This window comes from Zonotrichia albicollis, chromosome 7, assembly GCF_047830755.1.
Source record: "Zonotrichia albicollis isolate bZonAlb1 chromosome 7, bZonAlb1.hap1, whole genome shotgun sequence".
Classification (NCBI taxonomy): Eukaryota; Metazoa; Chordata; class Aves; order Passeriformes; family Passerellidae; genus Zonotrichia; species Zonotrichia albicollis.
Genome location: NC_133825.1, coordinates 33,003,332 through 33,027,224, shown reverse-complemented (window position 1 = coordinate 33,027,224; position 23,893 = coordinate 33,003,332). Strand labels below are relative to the sequence as shown.

At 41.5% G+C, this 23,893-nt stretch overlaps 1 protein-coding gene across 2 annotated transcripts in view; it reads left to right on the top strand.

Moving 5' to 3' along the window:
- ARHGAP22 (Rho GTPase activating protein 22) overlaps nucleotides 1-23,893 on the top strand; it is a 123,885-nt gene that overhangs the window by 11,648 nt on the left and 88,344 nt on the right. For both annotated transcript variants that reach the window (XM_005481259.4, XM_005481260.4), the window contains exons 2-3: nucleotides 3,719-3,918; nucleotides 7,849-7,936. In XM_005481259.4, the coding sequence (XP_005481316.1) occupies nucleotides 3,719-3,918; nucleotides 7,849-7,936 (288 nt within the window). The remainder of the gene's footprint in view (nucleotides 1-3,718; nucleotides 3,919-7,848; nucleotides 7,937-23,893) is intronic.

The following is a 23,893-nucleotide window of genomic DNA, read 5'->3' as shown; positions in this document are numbered from 1 at the left end:
TGATAATGTGAAGAGTAAAACCAACCTGTGTGGTGTTATTGAAAACACATTACTGGATCAGAACTCCAGAGCATGTAAAGTATTTGCTGAGTTGTGAATCTGATTTATTGATTTGTTTTCTTCCTGTTCTGCTGATTCCATAATTCTGTTAAATAGATAAGCACAAATAATATATTTCTACCATTAAGAATCAGAGGCTTGGTGTACTGCATTAGATAATTAAAGCAGATGTTTTGATCCCAGTGACCTAAGATAGCTGCTGCTTTAAAGGCAGGCCGTGCTCATTCTGACCTCTATGCAATTATTGTAGTCTGTGAAGCATGCAATATAAGCATCAATGCTGTTAATAGCCATAAATAATTCCTCTTTCTAAAAATTTCTATCTGATCCATGCTGTTGACTTGCAGATTAAGTTGCTAAGTATGTCCCTAATGAAATTACCTATTACAGTCACGACCAGAAATGAAGGAAATGGAAAGCAAAGACAGCATGAAGAATTAACAATCATAGCAATTGATTGAGACATGGTGCTGCATAAAATAAAATAAGAATAAGTTCTGCATTCTCCTGAGACTGATCATGACTTTTGACTAAAATAAATAATTACCATGTGAGCTGTACAAATAGTATCAAAGGGGGACTGAGAGAACACACAAGGTAACATATTTGGTAACATTTCAAAGCAAGATGTTTCATGTCTTTCATGAGGTCTTCGTCAATACAGATGGTAGGTTTCCAGTTAAATTAAACTGATTTTTGTTTAGATAAAGGAGAGATAAAGGAGCAGAAGGTGTATATAACTACATGCAAGTCAGGAAAACTGGAGGCTGATGGGATTTTCATGCTGAAGTTGGAGAGTGCTAAGGTACTTCAGTGTGGAGATGACTTAGATACTTGCTGAAAGATGGATTTTGGTATCACTAGACTAAGTGGTTACCTTAATAGCCAAGATGTCCCCTAAGAACCATTATAGTGCCTTTGATAAAAGCAAATTTTTGGGATATTTATTTTTGTTATGACATAATTTGTAACAAGAGTGTGGATTGGAAAATGGACAGTCTAAACCAGATTGCACTTTGGTCATAGTTGTAAAATGGGGTCTGGGATGAGGCAGAGAGGTTTTATCCAACTCAATTCCTTTGTGCCTTTGCAATAGAGATTTAAACATGAGCAATGAGTTTTCTAACTGTGAGATGGGGTCCTCCATGTCCTGATGGTAATGGGGAAGGGGCGGGGTGTTCTGGTACCTCTGTCACCATCTGCCAGAGGATGCTGTGCTGCCAGCAGGGCCAGTACTAAAGCCTGAGGATGCTGGCTGTGTGGGGGAGAGTGGTTCTTGACATTTACAGGAATAAAAATACCTGTCTGAGAGAGCTCAGATTACAGTGAGAGAGCTTAGATAATACCCCTCAATACACTAAAGCCTGATTTTAAGTGAACTCTGTATAAATTTCTTTTTTACTATTGTTTTGGCACATAAAACTAATCAGAACCCAGGAGTACTGAGTTGGAAGACTGCAAAAGTTGCTGATAAATTTTACTAATCTAGGACTAATGCTGTGTATTAGCCCACATTAAATTTAGCAATGTATTTTAGGCATAAACTAAAGGAAGACTACTTCTGAAAAAGCTATGATGCTGCAGCAGCACTTCTTAGAAAATTTTAACCTTTAAATTAATTTTGAAGTAAAAATAAAAATAATTTCTTACAGCACTAAATAGTTATAATTTGAAAAGTAATTTCTCTTGATTGAGCCACAAGGCAAAGCCTGTTATTCACAGTTTTGTGGAGAGCAGCAGGATTTACCTTAGGAGTTTAGAGAAATGGGAGAAAAAAACCATACTGCCTGTCAGCCAGGGCTTTCATCAAGTCTGAAATTTAACAAAGTGATGCATCTTGGGTCTATAAATCTGGAAGGTTGTTGGGGTCAGTATGAGTGTCTGCTGGATGGTGACAGGAGAGGTGAGTGGATCCTTAAGACAGAGTGGAAAGAGAAAGTATATGAAAATATAGAAGTGAGGATTTGTCACAGAGATTTTTTGATACTGGGAGGGTGTGATACCATTCAGGTCTGCCCTCTGCTGATGGAAGTGTTCAGTGTGTAGATGTGCTGCTGGTTTTGAGCTCTTTATAAAGAACAACATGATGACCTGACTGCCAGGTCATGAGGAAGGTCAAAGCAGATTTTATCACAGACACCAATGTGATTTCCCTCACTGGATTACACTGAGGAGGCTCTTTCAAGATTTGACCTAAGTCCCTTATCTGCCTCTCCTTATTTTGCAATTTGCTTCATGGAAGTGAAGAAACAGGATCAATTTTAATGTTGCAAATGTGATTTAAAAAAAAAATTCCCCAAACATTACAACAGCCTCATTATTTTTCTTTGTTTAGTGAATACTGGAAATTTCATCCCTGTGTGTTGAGGCGCCAGGAGCAGAAACCAATCACGTGGTAACATCAAGGCCATGTTTAGTTCTCTGAACCCAAAAGAGGCAAAATTAGCCAATTCTGTGAGAGGCAGAGGCTTGCTGTGCCCTTTCTTGTGGTGGTTTGAATTAGCTGTAGTGTATCAGGGGTACTTGGATAAGAAACTTGCCTGGTTTTTAGCTGCAACAGTTCAGTGTTAATGTGAGATATCAGTGATGCAGATTTACTGGTACTGGCCTGTAAACTCATGCCTTGTTCCAAGTGGGCTGTTATAAATTGTGCTTTAAGTTAGCTGAATGCAGAAAATTGGAAGGGGCAGGATCATATTAGCTCTAAAGAAGGAAAAATGGCATGAAATATTAAATAATTATTATTATAAGATACTTCATAAATCCAAAGGAGGTAGAGGTGGAAAAGACCTATGAGGTCACCTAACCTATCTATTCTGGAGGACTGGCTTGCTGCCTGCAAAATATAATCAGTCTGCTACTCCAGACTAGTTCTGAATGCCCCAAGCTTTAGTATTCTTAATGCAAGAGAGGAGAAAAGAAAAGGGTCATAGACTTTTTTTCTATTTCTTAAACTTTCCCTTACTTGTTTTCTGTTTCTGAAACCCTTCCTCAGATTTACGTGTTGTTTTTTTCCTCTATTTTGTCATTTTATGTTTTATTTTTGTTTTTCTGCTTCAGTGTCAGAATGCCCTGAAGAGAGAGATGACTTCAATAATTTTGGATAGCTGTGTTATCTCTATGTCTTTTGTATGGATCACAGTCACTACTTTGATTGACAATTCTCTTTTTAAGTTTTCCTCAGTTTTTATTTTTTTTCTCTCCTATGGCAGCTGGATTCCCTGGCTAATCCCCCCAAACTGGTAGTGTGTGGAGTGAATATTTTTTTATACTGTCTCCTTCTCTCTGTGCCCCCTCACCACACATTTGCACATCCTCATCAGGGAAATATCCTGTTAGGAGAGAGCAATATCATTATTCCCATGTAGAGTTGGGAGGCAGTGATGATTTGCCACAAAGAATGGTTGTATGAGCAGTGGAGCCTCACTGGAGGTGTTGTGTCTCCGTAGACACTCTGGAGTGAGCAGTGACAAAAAAGGTGATGTTTGTCCTGTGTTGAACTGTCATGAGCTTGAATGTACACCCTGAAAAACAAATAGCTGTTACAAAAAGGAAATCTGTCTGTCCATATCTGAGGAGGGAGTGTGGAACAATTATTTAGCCTGAGTGTTCTTGCTATTATTTGTTTGTTTCACTTACTCTGTAATTGCCTTTTCAGCCCGGTCAAGGAGTCTGGTGATGGGTGAACAGATTGGGCCTCCCTCCAGACCATCTTCCCCAAACCCTCAGGAACGTGTGCTGAAGTGTGGCTGGCTAAAGAAACAGAGGAGCATCATGAAGAACTGGCAGCAGCGCTGGTTTGTGCTGCGTGGGGATCAGCTCTTCTACTACAAGGATGAAGAGGAAACTAAACCTCAGGTATGGCTGGAGAGCTGCAGGAGTTAATAGTTGTGACTCCTGTGTGATCACAGCTGTGCTTTGGTTGACAGCTCATTTCAGATGTTTTCTGTTCTCACCAAAACAATTCACACTGAAGGTGGTTCAAAGGCAGGAGATGTTGCAGGGAGGCTTTTCTACTACCAGACAAGTGGTGGAGCTTGGGAAAAAGTTAGAAGGTGTTTACTTACCCACTAGGGCATGCTGACCTCCAGATCTTAGTATGGTCAGCTCTCAGACTGACAAGAAGAGCTATGGAGCTGCAGATTACTGAGGCAGGAGTGATTAACCTTCTTGCTCAGTGTGACTCGTTATCTCCCAGCTAATCCTTGTTAGCCATGAGGTGAACCAGCTGCTTAGAGCTGGCTTGTGTGTGTGGGGTGTGTGGGTTTGGCTATGTGCTGAGAATGGGCTGTAATGTGTGTTTGAGTGGGTGTTGTGCTATGGCCTAAAGTTTACAGAGGAGATGAAGAATTTCTTATTCATGTTTTTCTAAGGCCTGTAAAATTCTCTCAGAGCATTTGAGCTAAGGTCTTTCCTGTTGTTGTAGTAGATTATGCATCATAATTCACGTAGTCATTGTTTTGACTGTCAGGCCTTTAACCAGAGTCATTGAACAGAGGGAACATAATTGAATGAGCCAGACAATGTCCCTGTGCTGCTGGCTCCTGATGAGTCAGTACAGGCATTACAGAGTGACAGTCAGCCTGTGTAATATCATCACCATCCACACACTCATTATAGACAATTATTAAACTGCTTGATGCAGCTGCCTGCTTGACTGTCACACATAAATTTCATTGTAGAGTGAGAATGGAAATTAATATTCCCCTGTGGGCCTGACATAAATACGGTAGATGAATGAGGATGTTGACTGCATCTTATATCTTGCACTCTCCTGATCAGGGATTTGGTCCATAATTATGGAAAGTCTGCTGTGTAAAGGCTAGAGAGATTTGAACTTGATGTAAGTTGATTACTCAGGATGCTGCCAGCAACAGATGGATTTTGCACTTTCAAGCCAGGCACCTTATCTTCACATGCAATGCATGTGGGAGAGCTGGGCACCTCTGAACCGTGTCAGTGAACATGATGAGGAAGAAATGGCCTCAGGCTGTCAGGTTGTGAAGGGTCTCTTTAACCCTGGCCCTTTTTGGGCCCAGGGTTACATTTATCACTGTGGGAAGATATTTTGTATAGGATGATACAGGACTATATTCTGACTCTTCTTGTAGGAATTAGAAATTGGGATTCACATCTCTTTAGGACTGTATGCATCCCACAGGAGGGGTGTGCTTTTGGGACTTATAGACAGCTGTTGCTTGGGATTCTCTGGAATGAAGGAGCAATGGCACAGGTGTGCCCATGCATCTTAGAAAGACAACTGAGACCTTTTGTTGTAGGGAGATTTCTTCATAGGTCATGCAGATATTTTCTCTGGTTGTTATTGATATTAATCCCTAATTTTCTTCAGCCCTAAAGGTACTCATGCCTGATTTAAGTATTTTTGTTTTATTTACTAAGTATGGCCTTTAAGCTTGTGTGTAAAAACTAAATCAATAGTTTCACTGAAATTCCCATTGATCTTCCACCTACTTGGTTATTTATACATACTCTGGAAGAGAGTTGTATTCTCATTGTTTATCTGATAAAGTTAAATGAGATTTATGGCATAATGTTTCAAAAGAGAAACATGAAACAACTTCTTTTTCTTCATGGATGTTGCCTTGCCTATTTTTATGAAAGCCTGTTGTTTCAGATTCTTGAAGGAAACTGTAGATACTCTTCCTTTAATAATATTGCTGAAAAGGTGGAATTGTAATCTAATGGCAGGAGAATCACACAGGTTTCTGGAGTGGAGAGGAATTTTTCTGTTGTCTTAATGGATTGAGTACTGTTGAAGGTACTCAATTTTTATTTGTGTGCCACATGACAGCTGCAGTTGCACAGCCCACTCCATCAGAGACCAGAGGTTAGAGGGTGGATCTGCAGCCATTGCTTTTCTGCAGAGTTTTCTTATTTTGCCCCCTGAGGACAGGGGAAGGGAGGACTGACCTGCCAAGAGGTTTTGATGCTCCTACTGACTCTGTCAATATGTTTGTGTTTTTAAAGGAGCTTTGGGCTTGTTTCTGTTCCCAGGAAAGGAGAGAGCAGACATCCCTCCCCAGTTTCCAGGGGAAAAGAAGCCACTGTGCAGCTGATTCATTAACCCTTCCTTCAGTATTGACGTGACATGATGAAAGGCTTCCATGCATCTGCAGTGGGCTTGAATTTTGCACTTTAGAAATAATTTTCTAGAATGTTTCTAGTTCTGGCCACTGGACTTTAAAGATGATGTTTTATACAATACTTTTTGATGCCATTTGGAATTCAGATGCATTTGCATTTTGGTCAAGTTGCCTTTAATATGTTTTCCTGTTATCAATGGAATGTGTTCCATTTATCTTCTAATTTCAGTGAACCCCAGAGTCAATTTGCAGGGCAACAGGATTGGGAGGTAAGGATGGTGAAGGCTTATTCTGTTATGTTAACTTATTTTGCCTCAATTTTAAATCTTGCAACCATTCTTGAAAAACCACTCAGCATGGACTTTGCTAAGTGCCCTCCTCCACAATGTCCTTCCACAACCTTGCACTGGGTAGGGGACAGGAGCTGAGCCTTGACCCTGCTGAACAAAGCGTTTGTAGGAGGATGCATTCCTGAGCAGCAAAGCTATGGAAGTTATACGGAATAGTGACAAAGTAACACATCTGGCTTCTTTTTTATAGAGAAGATTGCAAAGCTCTTATGATGAGTTGTCTTCTATTAGTTGAAATTCTGGATTGTCTGTCTCATGAGACACTAATTGTATTACTCCATTGTATGTGGATCTGGAAGCTGACAAATAGCATAACTAGAATTTGTTTTGATTACCAATATTATGATGGTCCAGTGTGTCTTGGATTTGATTGTTGCCAGATCAGTAAACATGCATAGCTACATTCTCATCAACCACAGATATGTGTGAAAAACCTGACTGAAACAACTTTCTTCATTTTCTGTTCATCAAGAAAAGATGCTCTGGACCCTGTTTGCATTCCAGGGCAGTTCAGTGCAGGAGTGGGAACTGCTGATTACCTTCTTCATGGCTTAACTCTTGAGAGTCCCAGAGTCTGTCTGATTGTGCATAGGTCCTGAAGAATGTTAGCTGGAAACCCATTAAAATATCAGAGATTAAATGCTTGTTTCACTCAGGTTACTGGAGAAGAGCTTCTTGTGATGTCTCTTTCAGTTTTTCCATAGATGAAGAGGATTTTGTTCACTTTGAAGATACTATGCCACCAGTTACGCAGAGTTCCCAAACTGGAATACATTGTGTTAATTATGCTTGGGCTCAAAGTGGAAATGAAGCTGAATACTGGCAGCACTTGAACTTGGGAAGGGGCTCAGGTTTTTTCTAGGGAAGCTATAGTCTTTTGGATTAAAAAGTTGTCCATTGTCTTTCAAACCTGAATTAGCTGGTGTCTTTGAGTATTTCCCTGGAAACCTCTGTGTACTGAGCATCTCTGGAAAATCAGCCATGTTATTCAAATGCATGCTGCAACCAGAAATTCAAGGGTGTAGGAGGAGTAGGTGTAATGAGAGATGAAACTCTTGCAAGGGATAATTAGGTGTGGAAACCAAGGAGAATCATTTCTGCATGCTCAGAATTGTGTTATTCTAGAGGAAACAGCCTTAACCAGCAGTGTCCAGTGTGACAGAAAGGACAGTGAAGCAGGTGGATGACCAGCTCAAATAATTTCTTGCTCAAATCTGTGGAAAGGTGTTGGGCTCAGTAGATAAGCTGGACTTGAGTTTACTATGCATTTTATCACCTTTTCCTTACCCTTTTAGTGGCCTTTCCCTTTTCACTAATGTTTGTGTCCATTACAGGGTTTGATACTACTGCAAGGCAGTCAGGTGAACGAGCTGCCACCTAATCCTGATGAACCAGGGAAACATCTGTTTGAAATTACTCCAGGTATGCCAGCAGTTTTTTGTGCTTTCATTACAACATCACATCAGTTGTCACTAATGGTAATTGAGTTGTATTGATCATTCCTGAATGTTCTGATACACTGGCAAGATTATCCAGTGAGACTGAGAAAAGGGACTTGACTACATGGTGTTCTTAGTTCTGGATAAAAGTGCTGCTGTGGTGCCTCATTTCCATTTTACAGTAGTTGAGGTGCATCATGATCCTTGACTTTCCTGTTTGGAGAGGCTTTTTTCTTGGAGCATTGTGTGGTCTCTCTATGGATGCATTCTTCTGGTTGTTGCAGGAGAAACAGGCACAGAACACAGCACAGAACTTAGGGAAAAGTGGTATCTGGATGCAATTTCTTTCATGTATACTAATTATTTTGGGAAGTGGGTGGGAGTGCAGACAAAAAGCTTCAAAACACTTTCCTTTTGGATAAAAAGTTTAAGAAAATAAATGGCCTAGCATGGAAGTGATGTTGAAGTTTTTTCAGGTAGAAAATCTAATGATCTGTCACTGTAGTATTAATGTAAAACTTTTGCAGTCATTTTAGCTCCCATACAAATGCTTTCTGGGTACAGAGTTGGTATCTCCAGGATAGATGCAGAATTAAGTTCCCTACTGCAGGAGCAATTTGATTCAGTTCTGATTGTATTTGGGAGTATTTGTATTGTGTTTGTGTTCAAACCCTGCACATAGGTTGTCTGCAAAATGAAGATGTTTTCCCTAATGAACTAAATCCCATTTATGCAGCTAAATCCCGTTTGTAGCAAACTTAGTTGCAACATGGATAGTAAATATTGAAAACCACTATAAATAGCCAGTCAATACAGAATGTGATTGACACAGACGTCACAGGGGAATGTGGCCCGAAGAGTTGCCCATTTTGTTCACAGTACATTTATTCTGTGCTGGTTTTGGCATTAATGCCTTTTCTTTTTTTCATGTGTTCTGAAATGACCGTGTTCTGTGTGGCTGCCAGCCTGCAGAACACCCACATAGTGAACAGCTCTGAAACAGATGCCAGATAGGAAGGGCAGCACAAATGATCTTGCAGGACCCAGATCTCTATTTCCCATCACTGCCCATCTTTCCCTGTGTTGGATGTATAGCCATGATCACATTTCTGTCTAATTGTGTTTCATTTATCCCACTATAAGCTAGGACTCTACAGTTTCTATAGCAATGCTAAGAATTTTTTTAAAATCTGTTGTAGCTAAGTTGGGGATGTTGTGAACACAGGTGCATTCAATAGCTCTAAGTATAGATTAGGGTTTTACTGTGCTAGTAAGCATCAGAGCTTTAACCAACAAAATTAAGAATGGACTGAAACATTCCTAAAGTGTACTTATAGCTGATAGCAGTTTATCTGACAAAGAGAAGAGGCTGAGGTCTGAGAAATGTCCAAAGGGTTCCAAAGTCTGTGGTACCAGTTATCTCCAAAACCCTATTTTGTGATTGATGGCTAAGGCACTCAGTGTCCTTGCTGTGCAACTGGTGCTGTGATCTTGCCACCTTTCCTGTGCTGCAGGCTGTGTTAAGTTTGGCTGTGAGAGCTGTTCCCTCAGAGGGCAGGGACTGGAGTAACAGCATGTCCTGTGCTGTAACAGAGCCTGTATTGATTTTCTGCTGAGTAACAAGAACTAATGATGGGCATTGTGTATTATTCATGTTTCATCAAGTTCATTTCTAAGCTGTATAGGGCAGCTGGGAGAAGGGTTAACTAGGGACATGAGAGACTGCAGAACAGTTCTACAGTCAAACCAGGGTTAGATCTGGTGACAGGACTTCCTGAAATATATTCTCTATATTCCTTTCTGGGGAAACTGTGTAAATTTCTGGACCCTTTTGAATCCATTCATGCTTCCCTTCATCATAGAAGTTCAGAGTAGAATGGTGGGGTAAACTGTGCGTGCAAGTTGCTCTCATACTCCAGTGCACATTAGCAGGTGGTGGGGGATGTTTTTGTGAAGTTATGAGGGTAGTATGACGTCAGGTGCAAATGTACCATTTGGGGTAATCATTCCACAGCAGCTGGTATTTATGGATGAAATGATCTGTGTTGTTTGGGAGAGGAGTCCAAATCTGGCAACAAAAACAGCATCTGCTGTTGCCAGGGGCAACAGAATATTCAGTGCTGACCTGAGGTTACAGTGCATTTTGGAGTGGTGTAATGCAGCTTGTAAGAAGCCACAGGGATTAAGCTCAGAAAAAGTCTTAAGGAATGTTGATGACTTAAATGCTTCTGAAGTCTCACCTTTTAGGAAACAATGTTTTAATGTGTTGTGGCAAGTGGTCTACCTAGTTTCATTCCCCAGTCTTTGCAGCACTATGAGATGCTCAAGTTCTTCTGCAGACAGAGAATTTCCTGATACAGTAAGGTTTTTAGAATCACAAAGGGGAGTGGTAAAAAGTTTCAGAAGTTAGGAGGATCTCATGGTACACATTTTGATGTCCCTTATCACTGATGATAGCTAGCTCCTCCTTCTTGCCACGGTGCTTTTTGCCAAGGTGAACAGTCGCAGCTCTTAGCTGAGACTTTGTGAGAATGAGAGTGCAGTTTTGTAATGAGTTTAATATTTTTATTGGAAACAGCAGCTGAAGGGGTTGATCTTGTTTCCATATATTTAATCATATCTTTCATTTCAGCTCTCATGACTGAAAAAAGTTCTCAATCCAGTTTGACTTCAGGTCAATCCAACTAAAGTGGTGAAAACTGCACCTCCAGGTTGTTTTCTGTGCTCCAGTTGAGTTAGCAACAGCCCTCTGTTTGGTGAAGCAGTTCATTCCTCTTCATAGTTGTTACCTTGGTCTTTTTGCAGACTTAGCCAGAGCAATTGTCACTGCCTATACATGATTTACATGTCAAAGGTTATTTTCAAAACTTTAGAAGTCAGTTCTCTATGGTGTGCTCTTTCAGTTAGTTATAAAGACTGAATTCACCATAGGCAACTTGCCTTAAAAAAGGAACTTGCATGGAATACTGAGTCCTTCAAAGATGGAGTAGCGGTTGCATTATGCCAGAAGTTAGGCAGGGGCAAAATAAAATGCCTCATGCAGAAACTTTGTGCAGGGCTTATGCAGAAGCTACTTCATGGCCTTAGTTGGGCTATATAACAAGAAGGAAAATCAAGAAAGGCAGAATAAGAAGGTAGGAGTCCTAATTCTTACAGGAACAGTAATTGTTGTCTATTTGTTCTGTAGGGGTCCATTTGTGTTGTTGACAGTGTCTGACAGAGAAGTTGGAGTGGCAGCTTGTTTGTCTTGTACCAGTAGGTGGAATGGTGCCCACAGAGCAGTCTGATCTGTGGTACACTGCTGCATCCCAGGTGATCAACACCAATTAAGCTATTTTTGTGGCCTTTTTATCTCAGTTCCTGTTGAGATGCTGTGTAATTAAAATACCAGGAGGAGAAATTAGAAATTCATACATTGAAAATCATTCTGTGTTCTCTATTATTCAATGCAAATTGCAATTCCAATTAACAGCAGGATCCTGAGTTTGCCATTGGTAATTAAGTTTTCTCCTGAAGTCTACAGCTGAAAACTGACTGTGCATATCTAAATATGCAATGATGTTGATATTTGAGAGGTATATTTAGATTCCTGTAATTTGGCATCCACCATATTGACTGGGAAAATGGCAGCAAAATAAAGTAATTTTGGGTCCTACAAGGAAGTTTAAGACAGAGTAGTTGCAGCAGTGCATTCTGGAAACACTCAGCAAGAGAGAGCTGTGGATGTTACCATGTCCATGGCATTGCATTGGCCTAGACAAGAAGATTGGGGGTGTTGGTTTTGCAGTGGAGGGCCCTGTCAGATCTGTTTTTATTACTTGTAGATGTCTGGAGCATAGCTGAGAGCATGCAGTTGTATGTCATAAAAAAACCTGCCTCTTGGAACAGAAGATAGACTTTTCCATTTATTGAGGAGTGAGAAACAATAAGTGCTTTTTCTAAATTTTCTTTTCAAAGGAGTGCCCAGAATGATAAAATTGTATGCTTTCTTTGCAGTTATAGTCTGGTAACAGTTTTTTATTATTACATTTTTTCTTGGGTTGAGACCTTTAAGGTAATAACGCTTTAACACTCAGATGATGATGGGTACATCTGCTTGCCTTTTCCCAGCTGCAGTGTCTTTTTATGCTCAAGTGCAGTTTGAGCTTCCTAGGAAGTGTGTATGCCGAGTTTCTGTGCCCGGGGAGTGCGGCGCGTTGTTCTCTCCGTTCTGCTTGCTCCGTCTCTCCTGAGCACTAGATGGTGCTGCCTCTTTCCAGCTTCTGCTCTCGCTGTCGGTGATGGCAATGCCTTGAATCCCTGGGGTGCGAGTTCATGCTCTCAGAGGAAACTGGCTACTCTGTTTTGTTCATTCGTGTCTCCTCCAAGCAAACCTGCGAGCAGGGGTTCCCTAACGACGTCTTTGCCCAGCCTGTGATAGGCAGAATGCAATATTGAATACATTCCTGCACGTTTGCTCAGTTGGTTAGAATGTGGTCCTGATGCTGCCAAGGTTGTGGGCTTGATGCCTATATGGATCACTCATGTAAAAGCTGGGCTCGATGATCCTTGTGGGTCCCTTCCAACTCAGAATATTCTGTGATTCTGTAATGTTCTATACTGAACACACTCCATGTATTCACAATGTACAGCTGTTGTCTCAGATGCCAAAATCAACAGTCTTTGAAAACATTCAAGTTCATATTGTTTACCTATTTCAATCTTGTTCTGGTCTTAAAATTGCAATACAAGAGCAGAACATATTCTGTATAGACACTGTGGGGAAGCCACTTGGGTGTAGATCTCCACTATTTCAGGTTAACATGCTGACCCAGTGTTTATGGACTATTTAGTGGCATCTGTCTGACTGTTTTCCTCTTCCCCCATCCTGAGTCTGCTAAACTTATTTTTAAAAATATGTCTTTTCAAAATTTTGCAATTTTAATGCATTGGCATTTTCTAAAAGATACTAACTGCCTTGTGTGGGATTACTCCTTTCCTAATTCTGAGATTCTTTTATTGAACTGAAAATAGCTTTCATGGCCTGCTCAGACCTTGATAACTTCCTTTAGTTCAACAGAAGTATCAATCAGCTGCCAGTATTTCTAGGCTTGCTTTACTAATGGATATAAGTTGATGAACTGGTAGTTGAGTAATTAATGGAGCCCCTCATTTCCCTTGTGCAGATAAATGCTAGCAGCTCAAATCTTCTGTAAGCAAGGCTTCTCTTCTTACTGATATTCTGACCTGTACTTTCCCTGAATGCTTGACTCTATCATGTCACTGAATTCTTATGAAAAGAGAATGTGGAAAAAAAAGAAAAGAGGACTGAACTTTGCTCTCAATTCATGTAACCTTATTGATTTCAGTAAGTGTTGTGTTCAGTCCAGTGCTGTATCCCTACAGCTTGACCAGTCCTCTTCTGCCTGCTTAAGGTGATGACTCATGACAGGTGAAGGTCTTGGGACTGCATCCAGGGTTTTGGACAGAAAGAGGAGCCCAATAACCTTTTCCCCTGAGGGTGATGAGGCTCCCTGATAGTTAAGAATGTTTTGGCTCACCTTATGTTATCAATTTAAAACATCTTGAAGGGCATCAGGAGGCACCTGCAGCCTGTAAATTGCTTTTTGCTTTGTTTTCTTTTTTCCCCTAGCATATGCAATGCCCAAGGCTTATGTTTGCATTTGGCAGGTAATGACCCTGCCTAATGAAATAAACAAGGTCCTGCCTTTGTTTTATTAGAAGTGTTTGATCTACTTCAACTTGTACTGCCTCCATCCCCCAGTGCTCTGGGCCCGTGGGCAGCTGAAAGTAGGACTGGAAATGGACTGCAATAGCATACCTGTGTTCTGCTGTCCTGGGATTTGTGTTCCAGGAGAAGTTGTGCATTTGATCCCTGATCAGTCGCACCTAGCTGTCTTTAATGCATGTGCTGGTTTTAAAGAAGAATGATGGTTTTTAAAACTTCAATTGCAGTCGCATAAGGCTTGCTGTGAAAGGAGCATGAGACTTAAGAAGTTTCATGAATAGGGTTTTTTGCTAGTGCAGATCATTAAAATGTAACCTCTGACTGGTTTTGAGCAGTCCTCCTTAACCCATTATGTTCCTGAGAGACAAATATAGCATTTTATATAGGTTGCCCTTTGGGTATAGAAATATGGCTTTGTAGTGTGATGACACATTGTAGTGGAAATGTACAAGGTATCATTTGATCTCCTCAGGTTGATTTTTCAGTGCAAATTAGGTAAGATTTTGAATACTTCCTGCTGAGACCTTCCATAGTGAGTTCTGCTATTGAATATTCTGCCTTGAGGATAATGTATTAAGTCCTAAGGCATGTGTAGTTAGTAGAGAGATTTATTTTTTAAAGTATTCTGGTGCAAGTACGGCTTTGTTACATAGAGATGTGTTTATCAAACTGTCAGCATGATCAGTTATGTAGTATCATCTCTATATTTCTTGCTAGTTTGTCAGAAATCAAGACTTCAGTGATGTTTTACAGCTTGTACGTTCTGTTGCTGCTGTTATGGGTTTAAGTTTTGTTCAGCCCCAGAAAGAGCTGTGTTCCCATTTGCAATAGCAATGGGTGAATTCTCCACAAGATTTATGCAATGTCTGGGATCTCTGAGGCCAATAAAGTACTCTATTAGGTTAGCATGATGAAGTAAAATAAGATACATGATATATGGCCATGTCACAGCACACATTAAATTCTAACAGAAGTGAAATAAAGACAGGACGAAAAGGCCTTAAGCTGTGCCAGGGGAAGTTCAGGGCAGACATTAGGAAGAATTTATTCACTGAAAATCTTGTCAAGCCTTGGAACTGGCTGCCCAGGGGGGTGGTGAAGTCACTGTCCCTTTTCTTCACAGTGTTGAAGCAAAGAGTGGATATGGCATTTAATGCCATGGTTTAGTTGACATTGTGATGTTCAGTCAAAGGTTGGACTCAGTCTTGGAGATCTTTTCCAAACTTAATGACCCTGTGATTCTGTTCTTTGATACTGGCAATCCTGTAGGGCAGCACCACTCACCCTTTTGAGGCACCTGTTAGCACTGCACCTTAACTGCTCAGTAGGATACACTGACTTGGAAATACCATGTGGAAGTCATTCTGGGAAGAAAAGGTAAGAAAACTAAAACACAGGTCCTTCTTATGAGGCCCACAAAAGGTGTGGGGGGAAAGGGAGGTGCAGCTGATAGTGTGCTGATCCAGGATCCAAAAGAGAAAACTGACAAACTGCTATCTGGGGTGTTTATGAATGCACCAGCACCAGTTTGAAGTGGCAGCTGGCCCAGTGTCAAACAGCTTTGAGAGAGGGTTCACAGGCAAAACCCCCTCTGTATTTGTCTGAAATGGCTTAGGGATAATTAGCGTGCTATCAGTGAGAACTTGTTTGCTCTGGGCTTTTTGAACTTTATAGGGAGGAGGAAATATGACAAGGATGTATTGCCTATGGGGTAGCATACCTTACACTCAGCTTAAGAACATGCAGGGGGCTTTGTTTGTTTGTTTGGTATTTGTTGTGGTTTGGGTTTTTTTTGGGGGGGATGTTTTTTTTTTTATAGTCCAGATATTTTTGATCAAGCTCAGACCTCTATGCTGTTAGCTTTAATTTCTGCAGCCAGTGAAGAGTTGTCTCTCTGTGAGCCAAAGCAGTGCAAAAGCTTGCATACATTAATAGCAGGCTGTCTGCTCTGTGCACACTGGGATCTGTTAGGAAAGGGTTCCTTTTAGCAGCTTTGAGTGCTGAGGGCAGCGAAATGCCTTCAGGTATTTGCAGTAAAGCTGCTTCTTACAATCTGTGTGCTTAGCTGCTCTTCCCCTTTGGGCTCTGAGCTGGTGTGAACTGTGCAAGAGCAGCTGTGGGTCCATGGCAGTGCCAGGCAGGAATTGCTGATACCAGCCAGTGTGCCTACCTGCTGCCCTTCTGCTGCCAAAAATGGAACAGGAACAGTGGCAGCTCTGCCACAACCAGCTGCAAAAGGGAATTTTGTCCATGTGTAAGGCTTCACTATTTGGGAGTTTTTTGTGGTCCCTCAGCACTTCAATGCCAGAGGCCAAAGAGCTTGCTGATGCCTTCAAAGCAAAAACCTGGGGAGGTACTCTAGCACAGTGTGGCTAAAGCTGTATTGGAATTTCCAACCAAACTTTTTTCATTTGTTGATGACTGCACCTAAAATTCTTTAAGTTTTTTCATTCATCAGAATTCAGGGAATTCTGTTTTGCACTTCACAAGTGCTTTAGGCAGCAGAGTCATTATTTGAAAGAAAAAGCAAAGAAGGTGTACACCTATGAATCTCCTAAAATATGGCCATTTTCATATTCCATTTAATATGAAATAACGTCCTCATGCCAGTGAAAATTATTGTCATGGGAGTGTCATATGGTATGACTGAATTTCTCTTGGAATTGCTGTGATTGGATGGAGAAGAGAAAGCAATGGATATAGTCAAATCAGAAGAACTTTTTATAAACTTGGTGTCTTTTGACTCTTTCTGGACTAGAAATTCTTTAATAGGACAAGGCTAGATGTTTTGAAATGCTATTCCTGACAGAACAGGTGACTTTTGATCCTTTCTTTTTTTCTTTATTTTTTTAAGCCTGAGTGCCTTTTCTTAACAGATCTGTGCTCCATTGTAAATTTAGCCTAACCTGGTTAACAGGAATGCATTTTAGGTCACTTGGGGCATGGCAAACTGTGAATACAAAATGTGTACTTTCATGAAGTCTCTCATAGAGTCTGGTGATACATCTACATTGAACTCATGTTTTCTGTGCTAATGTCTTCTGTGAAGAACAGATGAACTATAAATTGTTCCTTTAAACATGAAGGTCTAATTCTTCTCTCAGCAGGTTATTTTTCAGAGTCTTAGGAGCCTGGAGAACTGGAGTTTTCAAAAACATTTCCTTTGCAGTTTATATTAAACATACTAGAAGTGTGTATTTGGAGAGCGGGGGATGATGAAGACTGGAGTTTGAAAGGGTGAGGATGGTTTACATTGCTCTGCTCTCACAGGAAAAAGCCTTAGGGGAGGTAGCATGTCACTTTTTTAATAAATACTAGGCTAGAAAATTCACTGTGTAGTTTCAGGCTCTTATAAGAAATGTAGTGGGTGTTTTTAGGGGGTTAGAGTATTTAGATATATATGAACTAAGACTGGTTGTAATGTACTCTTCTACCTCTGTTATTACATTGCCAGAATAGTCTCTTCTTTCTTCTGAGTCCAGTGGCTGTTTGGAAATGTGTGGAGAGTCATAGTGTTTCCACTGTGGCCTGGCAAGCCACTTCTTGCTTCACCATGTACTTTGGAAATCCTGGAAATAATCCATCCTGAATCTGACTTAGAAAGTAAACTTTTCATTTTATGAAGGCTTTAACTTTTTAAGAGGAAGTCTATAATTTCCCTGGTTTACAGATTATTTGATTGATATGGAGAAGATCATAGTACAAATAATTTTACAGATCAGGCAAAACAAGCTTTTATTGGCCAAGCTTGAAAATTCTAACACGTTCTTCTGAATTTTGAGCATGGGTATTAGTATAAATTGTGAGCTCTCCATGAGTGCATGTTTGCTACTGGCTGGCTTAGGTCCATTCTCTATGAAGCCCAGCTCACCTGTTTAATAGCAATGATGCAAGGTGGTGTTAACTTTTGTGTTCTTCAGGTGAGTTGTTGCTTCTTGGGGAGGAGGGGATGGTGAGGAAAATCCCTAAAGCTATGTAATCATGGTCTTATGTCTAAAAAGCTTCCAAAATGAATGCTTGCCCAGTTCTAGAGATGTAACTGATATAGATGGGAATCACAAAGAACATTTGTTTCCTAGTAAAGGAATGATTGATAAACACCTTCCGCCACTAATACTCTGTCATGTCTGCAATGAATCATTGAATTAGAATAACCTATTCCTCTGCCATGCTGCAATTTTTAATAACTTACTTGGTTAGAGTATTTTTTCCCTCAGAATATAAGTGATTGGCTTAACTAAAACTGAAATCTTTACCTCTGGCTTCCAGATGTTTGGCATTGTCCAGAAATATAAAAGTTCATTTTCCACATAGCAGTATTTAGCAGCTGGCTTTCCTTTTCAGTGGCAGGGAATACACTGAATATACACTATACACATATAATATACACTTAAGAAATACACTACTGTATTTCTTAAGAAATGAGAGGGAATATAAACTTTAAATCAAGAATTTCAGATGGTGGAACCAAGAGCTGTGGCTGAGAATAATAAAAAAAAAAGTGCAAAGCAGATGCGTTATTCAAAAACTCTTAGGACACTCAGTCTGCTCCAGTTCATTTTACAGGGAACTGTTAAGCCCTTAGAGTTTTTGAAAGATCAGCATAATGTTTTAGCATTTGAAATCCAAATTTAGACATTGAACTCTGGGCTCCTGATTTTGTAAACCCTAGTCTAAAGTTGGTGGGTGCTTGGTGGTGTCTTAAGGAGAAGACATGCAGGGTTAACACAAAAGGTAAGACGAGCTTTTTGTCAGTTTTCTAAATATTTTGTGAAAATAAGGAGAGGTTTAAATGGTAATGTTTCAGTAATAGAAATGAAAAAAAATTCTTTAAATGCTTTGTTGAACCTGTCAGATTGATTGTCTGAACTAAGCATGTGTGCCAAACCCCTCATCAGCCTCACCTGTCCATGTGAAGTGATATATACATAATAGTCCTAAAACTTCTTAAATGCTCAAATTTCAGTATCTTGTAGGTAGTCTGGGGATTCCTCTGACAGACAGCATCCACCTTTCCATGGAGCTGCCAGGCTGGAAAGCTGGAGAGGAGGGTGCTCCCTCCATCCCTGTTATCCATCTGTCGCTGCTCTGGCAGTGCCCTTAGCAAACCCTGCGGCTTTTCCAGGGCTTGGAAAGCTCCCCGCTGCTGGGGGCTGCCTGGAGCTTGCTTTAAAACCAAACGGAGAAGTGCTGCCAGGAGATTGTCCAGCCCCTCAAGCAGGTGGTTCCTGTGCCTCTTCCCTGAGATCAGATCACCCTCTAGCCAAGAGAAAAGGGAAGTCTCTGCTGCTGTACAAGGCAAGGGAGCGCTCTGCACAAGAGATGGATTTCCAAGCAGCTGTCAGCTATTGGCACTCTCTGACGAGTTCAGAGGCTCAACAAAACAACTGACATGAATTCTCACACATCTATCCAAGAGGAACAAGTTGGTACCAGCAAAGCCAGAATACTGGATTTCCTTCAGTTCTCTTGCAGGAATATCTTGAACTTCCTCTAGTGTGTTTGGTGGCGGTGGAAAGCTTTTCTGCCCTGTCTGTCTTCTATCCTGTGTGGGATTTGGTTTTGTTTTGGTTTTTTTGTGCTAACTAATGAATGCTCATACTCTGGGATTGCTCAAGTGTGCAGTTAACAGCTGAATACTCTGCAGAAGGACCTCTCTGTAGAACATTATTGTCATGTTTTTTGTTTTCTTTTTTTTTTTCTTTTTAATGATGGGAGACCTGGTAGACATCTACCCTTTAGGTCATTCATTTTCTCTCCTGGAAGTCCATTCTGAAGAACTTTAGCTCAAGCTCAAAAGGCTGAAATATGTACTAGGAGCTGGAGCTGCATATCAGTTCTTGGGCTCAGGCTCTTTCTGGTATTTTAACAGAATTGAAAGATGTATCTCCTTGTTATCTCCCCCACCCCCAAACCTCTATTTGTCAAGCTTTCTGCCCTCCCACCCAAACTAATTTTTGTGCATAGCATACTGCTATCAAAGAGTGTATTCTTCTGCAGTGTCCAGCCTGGAAAAGACTTTATCATTCAGTCACTTTCTTGTAACATCCAACTCTAGCTTGACCCAACCTTTGCAAAGGCAACCAGTTTGCCTGTGAGTTAGTGTATAAAACAAACTGTGTCTCAGCTGCAGTGCTCAGGGCATTGCTGCACCTGGGCACTGGGGCTTCAATAAGCAGGGTCCCTGCTGGAGTGAAGTGCTGCAGGGTCTAGGGAACAAGCACAGAGTGATCAGAGATCCAGCAAACATCTGTTCTAGGGATGCTGTTCTTTCCTTATCCCAAAACAAAAAGCTGTCTTGTTGTTGTGGCTGGTGACTCAGTTAGGTTAATGCAATTAAAAGTGAGCATGTAAACGAGCCTTCTGAATATTGCTAGAGCAGCGCTGACCTTTGCAAGAATGCAAGGTCCCTGTAACACTCAGTATCTCTGTGGAGACTCAGATATATGGTGTTTACTCTTGTGGGGGATATACCATATGACCCTGTCCTGTGGTGAGGGAGTTTTGCAAGAGGTGAAATAGTCTATCTGGTATCTTTCTATGCACACTGAAGGTTTGTGCTGGGTGTCTGTTGCCCTCTGGCCATCTGAGAGCCTCTCACACAAAGCAGGCTCCGGTGGCTCTCACCCTTCAAAGGGTGACTATAATTAATAAGCCAGCGCGGTTTAAGGGGCAGGGAGCCGTGAAGCGCCGAGTTCTGCCTCGAGGCCGGCTGGAAACACGGGCGACAAAGGCGGGGGGCTGCAGGGCACCGACCTGCCGCTGTCCCTGCGTAGCCTCTGCAGCCCCAGCCCGGCTGCCCGCCCCGCTGCCAGGGATGCTGGAGGCGGCCCCGCCTGGCCGGGAGCGGGCTGGCCGGGGCCCAGAGGGACGCTGCCACCTGCCATGGGGCTGTGCTCCTGCAAAGGCTGCCGTGAGGAGCCCAGAGGTAACTGACTCCCCCTGGGATGTGACGGGACAGCTCTCCTTCCCCGTGCGTGTGTGCCTGCCGTGTGCGCGCATTGCCGGGAGAGCGGCTCGGGAGCGGCCGGGCTCGGGCTCCGCGCCGCCTGCGGGACCGGCACCGCCGAACCGGGCCGGCCGCCCTCCGTGGGCAGCGCTCCTCCGCGTACAGCCCTCGGGAGCTGCCGCCGCTTCTTCTGTGCTTCAGCAAACTCGGCGAACGAAACCCTTAAATACTGTCTCGATGGGGTCTTGTGCTTTAAACACAATCCTTGGCTCTTCTTCTTCTCTGCTAACAAGTAAAATTTGATGGGAGGGAAACTGGTTGATTCTTTTCAGAAAGGCTGTTAACATGGCAATAGCATTAGCTGACAATCTTTCCTCATCTTTTCTGTGTAGTGAAGGACTTGGATGTTTTCTGGAGGGTCGAGCTCCCAGTAGAAGAAGCTACTTTAGGAGGCAGGGTCTCCAACGCACTTAATTCTCCTGTGGATTTTCAGTTACTTCCAGGGTGGCTCCTGCATGGGTTTATGTGTTGGGACCAGCCTCTGACATCCTGTCTGTTTTGGGAAAAGTTTGTAGTTGATATTCAGGGGCTCTGAGAATAGATGGTGTGTGAGCCCAGACAGAAGTGTAGCTTTCCTCAGTAGAAAGCAGTCTCACAAGAATAGTGCTCAAAAATGTTACTGTGCTTGGAGTTTGTAGAATAAATGCTTGAGTGTTCTGACTTTTTGACAGCTGAAAATACTTCTCTTTTAGTAATCAAAATCCTCTGAAGTTGGATTCTTGAGAAAATAGGGGGGGAAATTGCTTCCTGTGCAAAACTTTGGAAAACACCCTTAATAGTTGCTATGCTGGAAATATGATTTAGATAATGTTAGGAATTTAGCACACACGCTCTAGTTTTGAGACAAAGGGAAAAGTAAACACATTGGTGGAAATTCAGTGAGTATAGGGCTGCTGTCTTCATCACAGATGCATCAGGTTAAAATTTGCAAGTTAAGGTAAGCTTGATAAAGCTAAAGGTGGCAGTCTAAAACCTAAAGGAAAAATGTGCTGATCTGAAGTAATATCAGTAACTGTCAGTTATATTAGAAGCATAAACACTGAAATAAATTTCCCTGTCAGAAGTGGAGAAGATCAGGAAAGATATATCTATTCTTTCAATTATTATTGACTATGCCCAGATTGTCAGTGTGGCACCCAGTGAACGGATGTGAATTTCCCCCCCCAAAGACAGGATAAGGAAAAAGGATTTGAGCAAATACCCCTGAATTTTGTATTGGGAATATTGTAGGATTTTCCATATGCATCAGGTTTTAATCTGTTGAGGAAGGAGAGGCTTAGATTGGGTGTTATCAAGAAACATTTGTCCTCATTCTGGCATGAATCCAGTCACCTCATTCACTTGAGTGAAATTGTATTTATCTTTTTCGGGAAGAGCTTCTACAAACAATGGGTGTTTCAGCTAGCATATTGCATTCAGGCTTGAAAGAACAAAGTATGTTTGTGTCAAAATTGCAAATTTGTGTAAACCTGCAGACAGCAGTGAAGCCACACCATTCTCTGAGAACTGCTACAGTTGAGATAAGTATTTGTGTAAAATTGTACTTTGCCTGTGTAACCCTATCAAGTATATAATACTAATAAATATTTTGTGGACTTCTCTCAAGGCTAGCCCGTTAAAGGTTCTGCAGGATTCTTTTATCTTATTTGGAAAATATATCTCAAGTAATTCCTGTGTAACAAAATAAATCTGTCTCTTAGTTGACTCTCCGAACCCACGTAGCAGGCTGAAGACTGTGCAAGAATTGTGTGCATGGAATTTAACCAGTCTCAAGTTTAATACAACTTTGCTGTTGATATTAATATTATTGGTGAGGTAAAATGTCCATGCCCTGTCTTGCTGATCAGTCACTGTGAGGGAAGACCTGAAGTGCCAGGCTGCCATTTGTATTCTTAATTGGGGACCAAATTTGGCTTTGTATGATGCTGCTGAAATTCGCTTGTTCCTTGGTGTTTGGCATGGGTCCCTTTAAAGCAGTAAGATTATTTTCCAGTGCTTTTCAGATGTCTCTACATTTGTAAGCTATGTAGAGAAGCCACCGATTTAGATTGCTCCTGCTGCTTTGCTTTTTTGTCTTTAAGGAAAGGTTTAGGGACGGGGTGCACTGGCCTTTTGATCATGAGCTTCAGCAAGTCCTGCTTTGCTGTGAAAATGCTTTCAGCAGATGTGGGAGGGGGACCTGGGTACTGATAACAATGTTTTGTGTTTTTGCATTTGCCCGATCAGCTTTTTCTGATAGCCTTTTAGCACATCAGGCACAGATAGGGCTAACTGATGAGTAGATTCCTACTTCTTCAAAGTTGCAGGCTGAAGTGTCTCCCTGAATGCTGTGGGTTATCTGCAGATAGCAGAGACTTAATAAGCTTAATAAGGGGGAGAGTGTTAATTTGCATTTGTTTAAGGCCAGAATGGAAAGCTTGAGTTGTCATCCTTCCCCACTCATCTCCCCTTCTAACTCTGCAGCAGAATCCCCTACTGGCTGGAAAGTAACAAATTCCTGGGCAGGAATACTGAATTGATCTTTACTGTCTGTTAGATTCACTTGATTGCTGTGTGCTGAAATCTTAATGTGGGAGAAGGATGTGATAGATGGTAGGAATTGGAAGTTAGCTAAAAATAAAATCCTCCTTCCTCCTCACGCTCTGGTACTGTTGGCTCCCACTAGCCTAGAACTGAAGCTGTTGGGTGAGGGTTTGCCATGAGCTGTGGTTGATGGTTTACCCTTCACTATTTCCTGTGCTTGCTTGTTTCAGTGTGATTGTATTTCTGCTCTTGGCATTTTTTATACAGTTCCCCATCAGATGTTTCAAAAAATTATTGCACTCTAGTGTTACAAAGATTTCTGGTGGATATCCAGTGATGGAATGTAACCATATTGTGACTTCTGCCTTTACTTGGTTTAATGTGGTCATCAATCAGTCCTGCTCAGTTGAGGTCTCTTGGGGAGACCCACCTTGTGTTCACTATGAAAAAAAGTTTCAAATTGGTGCAAGGATGAAGGACAGCTCTAGATCTCAGCCAAATGGTATTTGCCCTTTCAGTCTTGTCTGGTGTCAGCTGCCAAGGTGTGCTTTCTGTTACAATTTTGTGTTTAAGAAGGTGTTTATATAGGACTTATAAGACAGGGAAAAACGGGCTCACCTGAGATGCCAAAACTCACTAGGTTTTTTGATAATGGTTGTGCTTTGTGTAAAAGGAGTAAA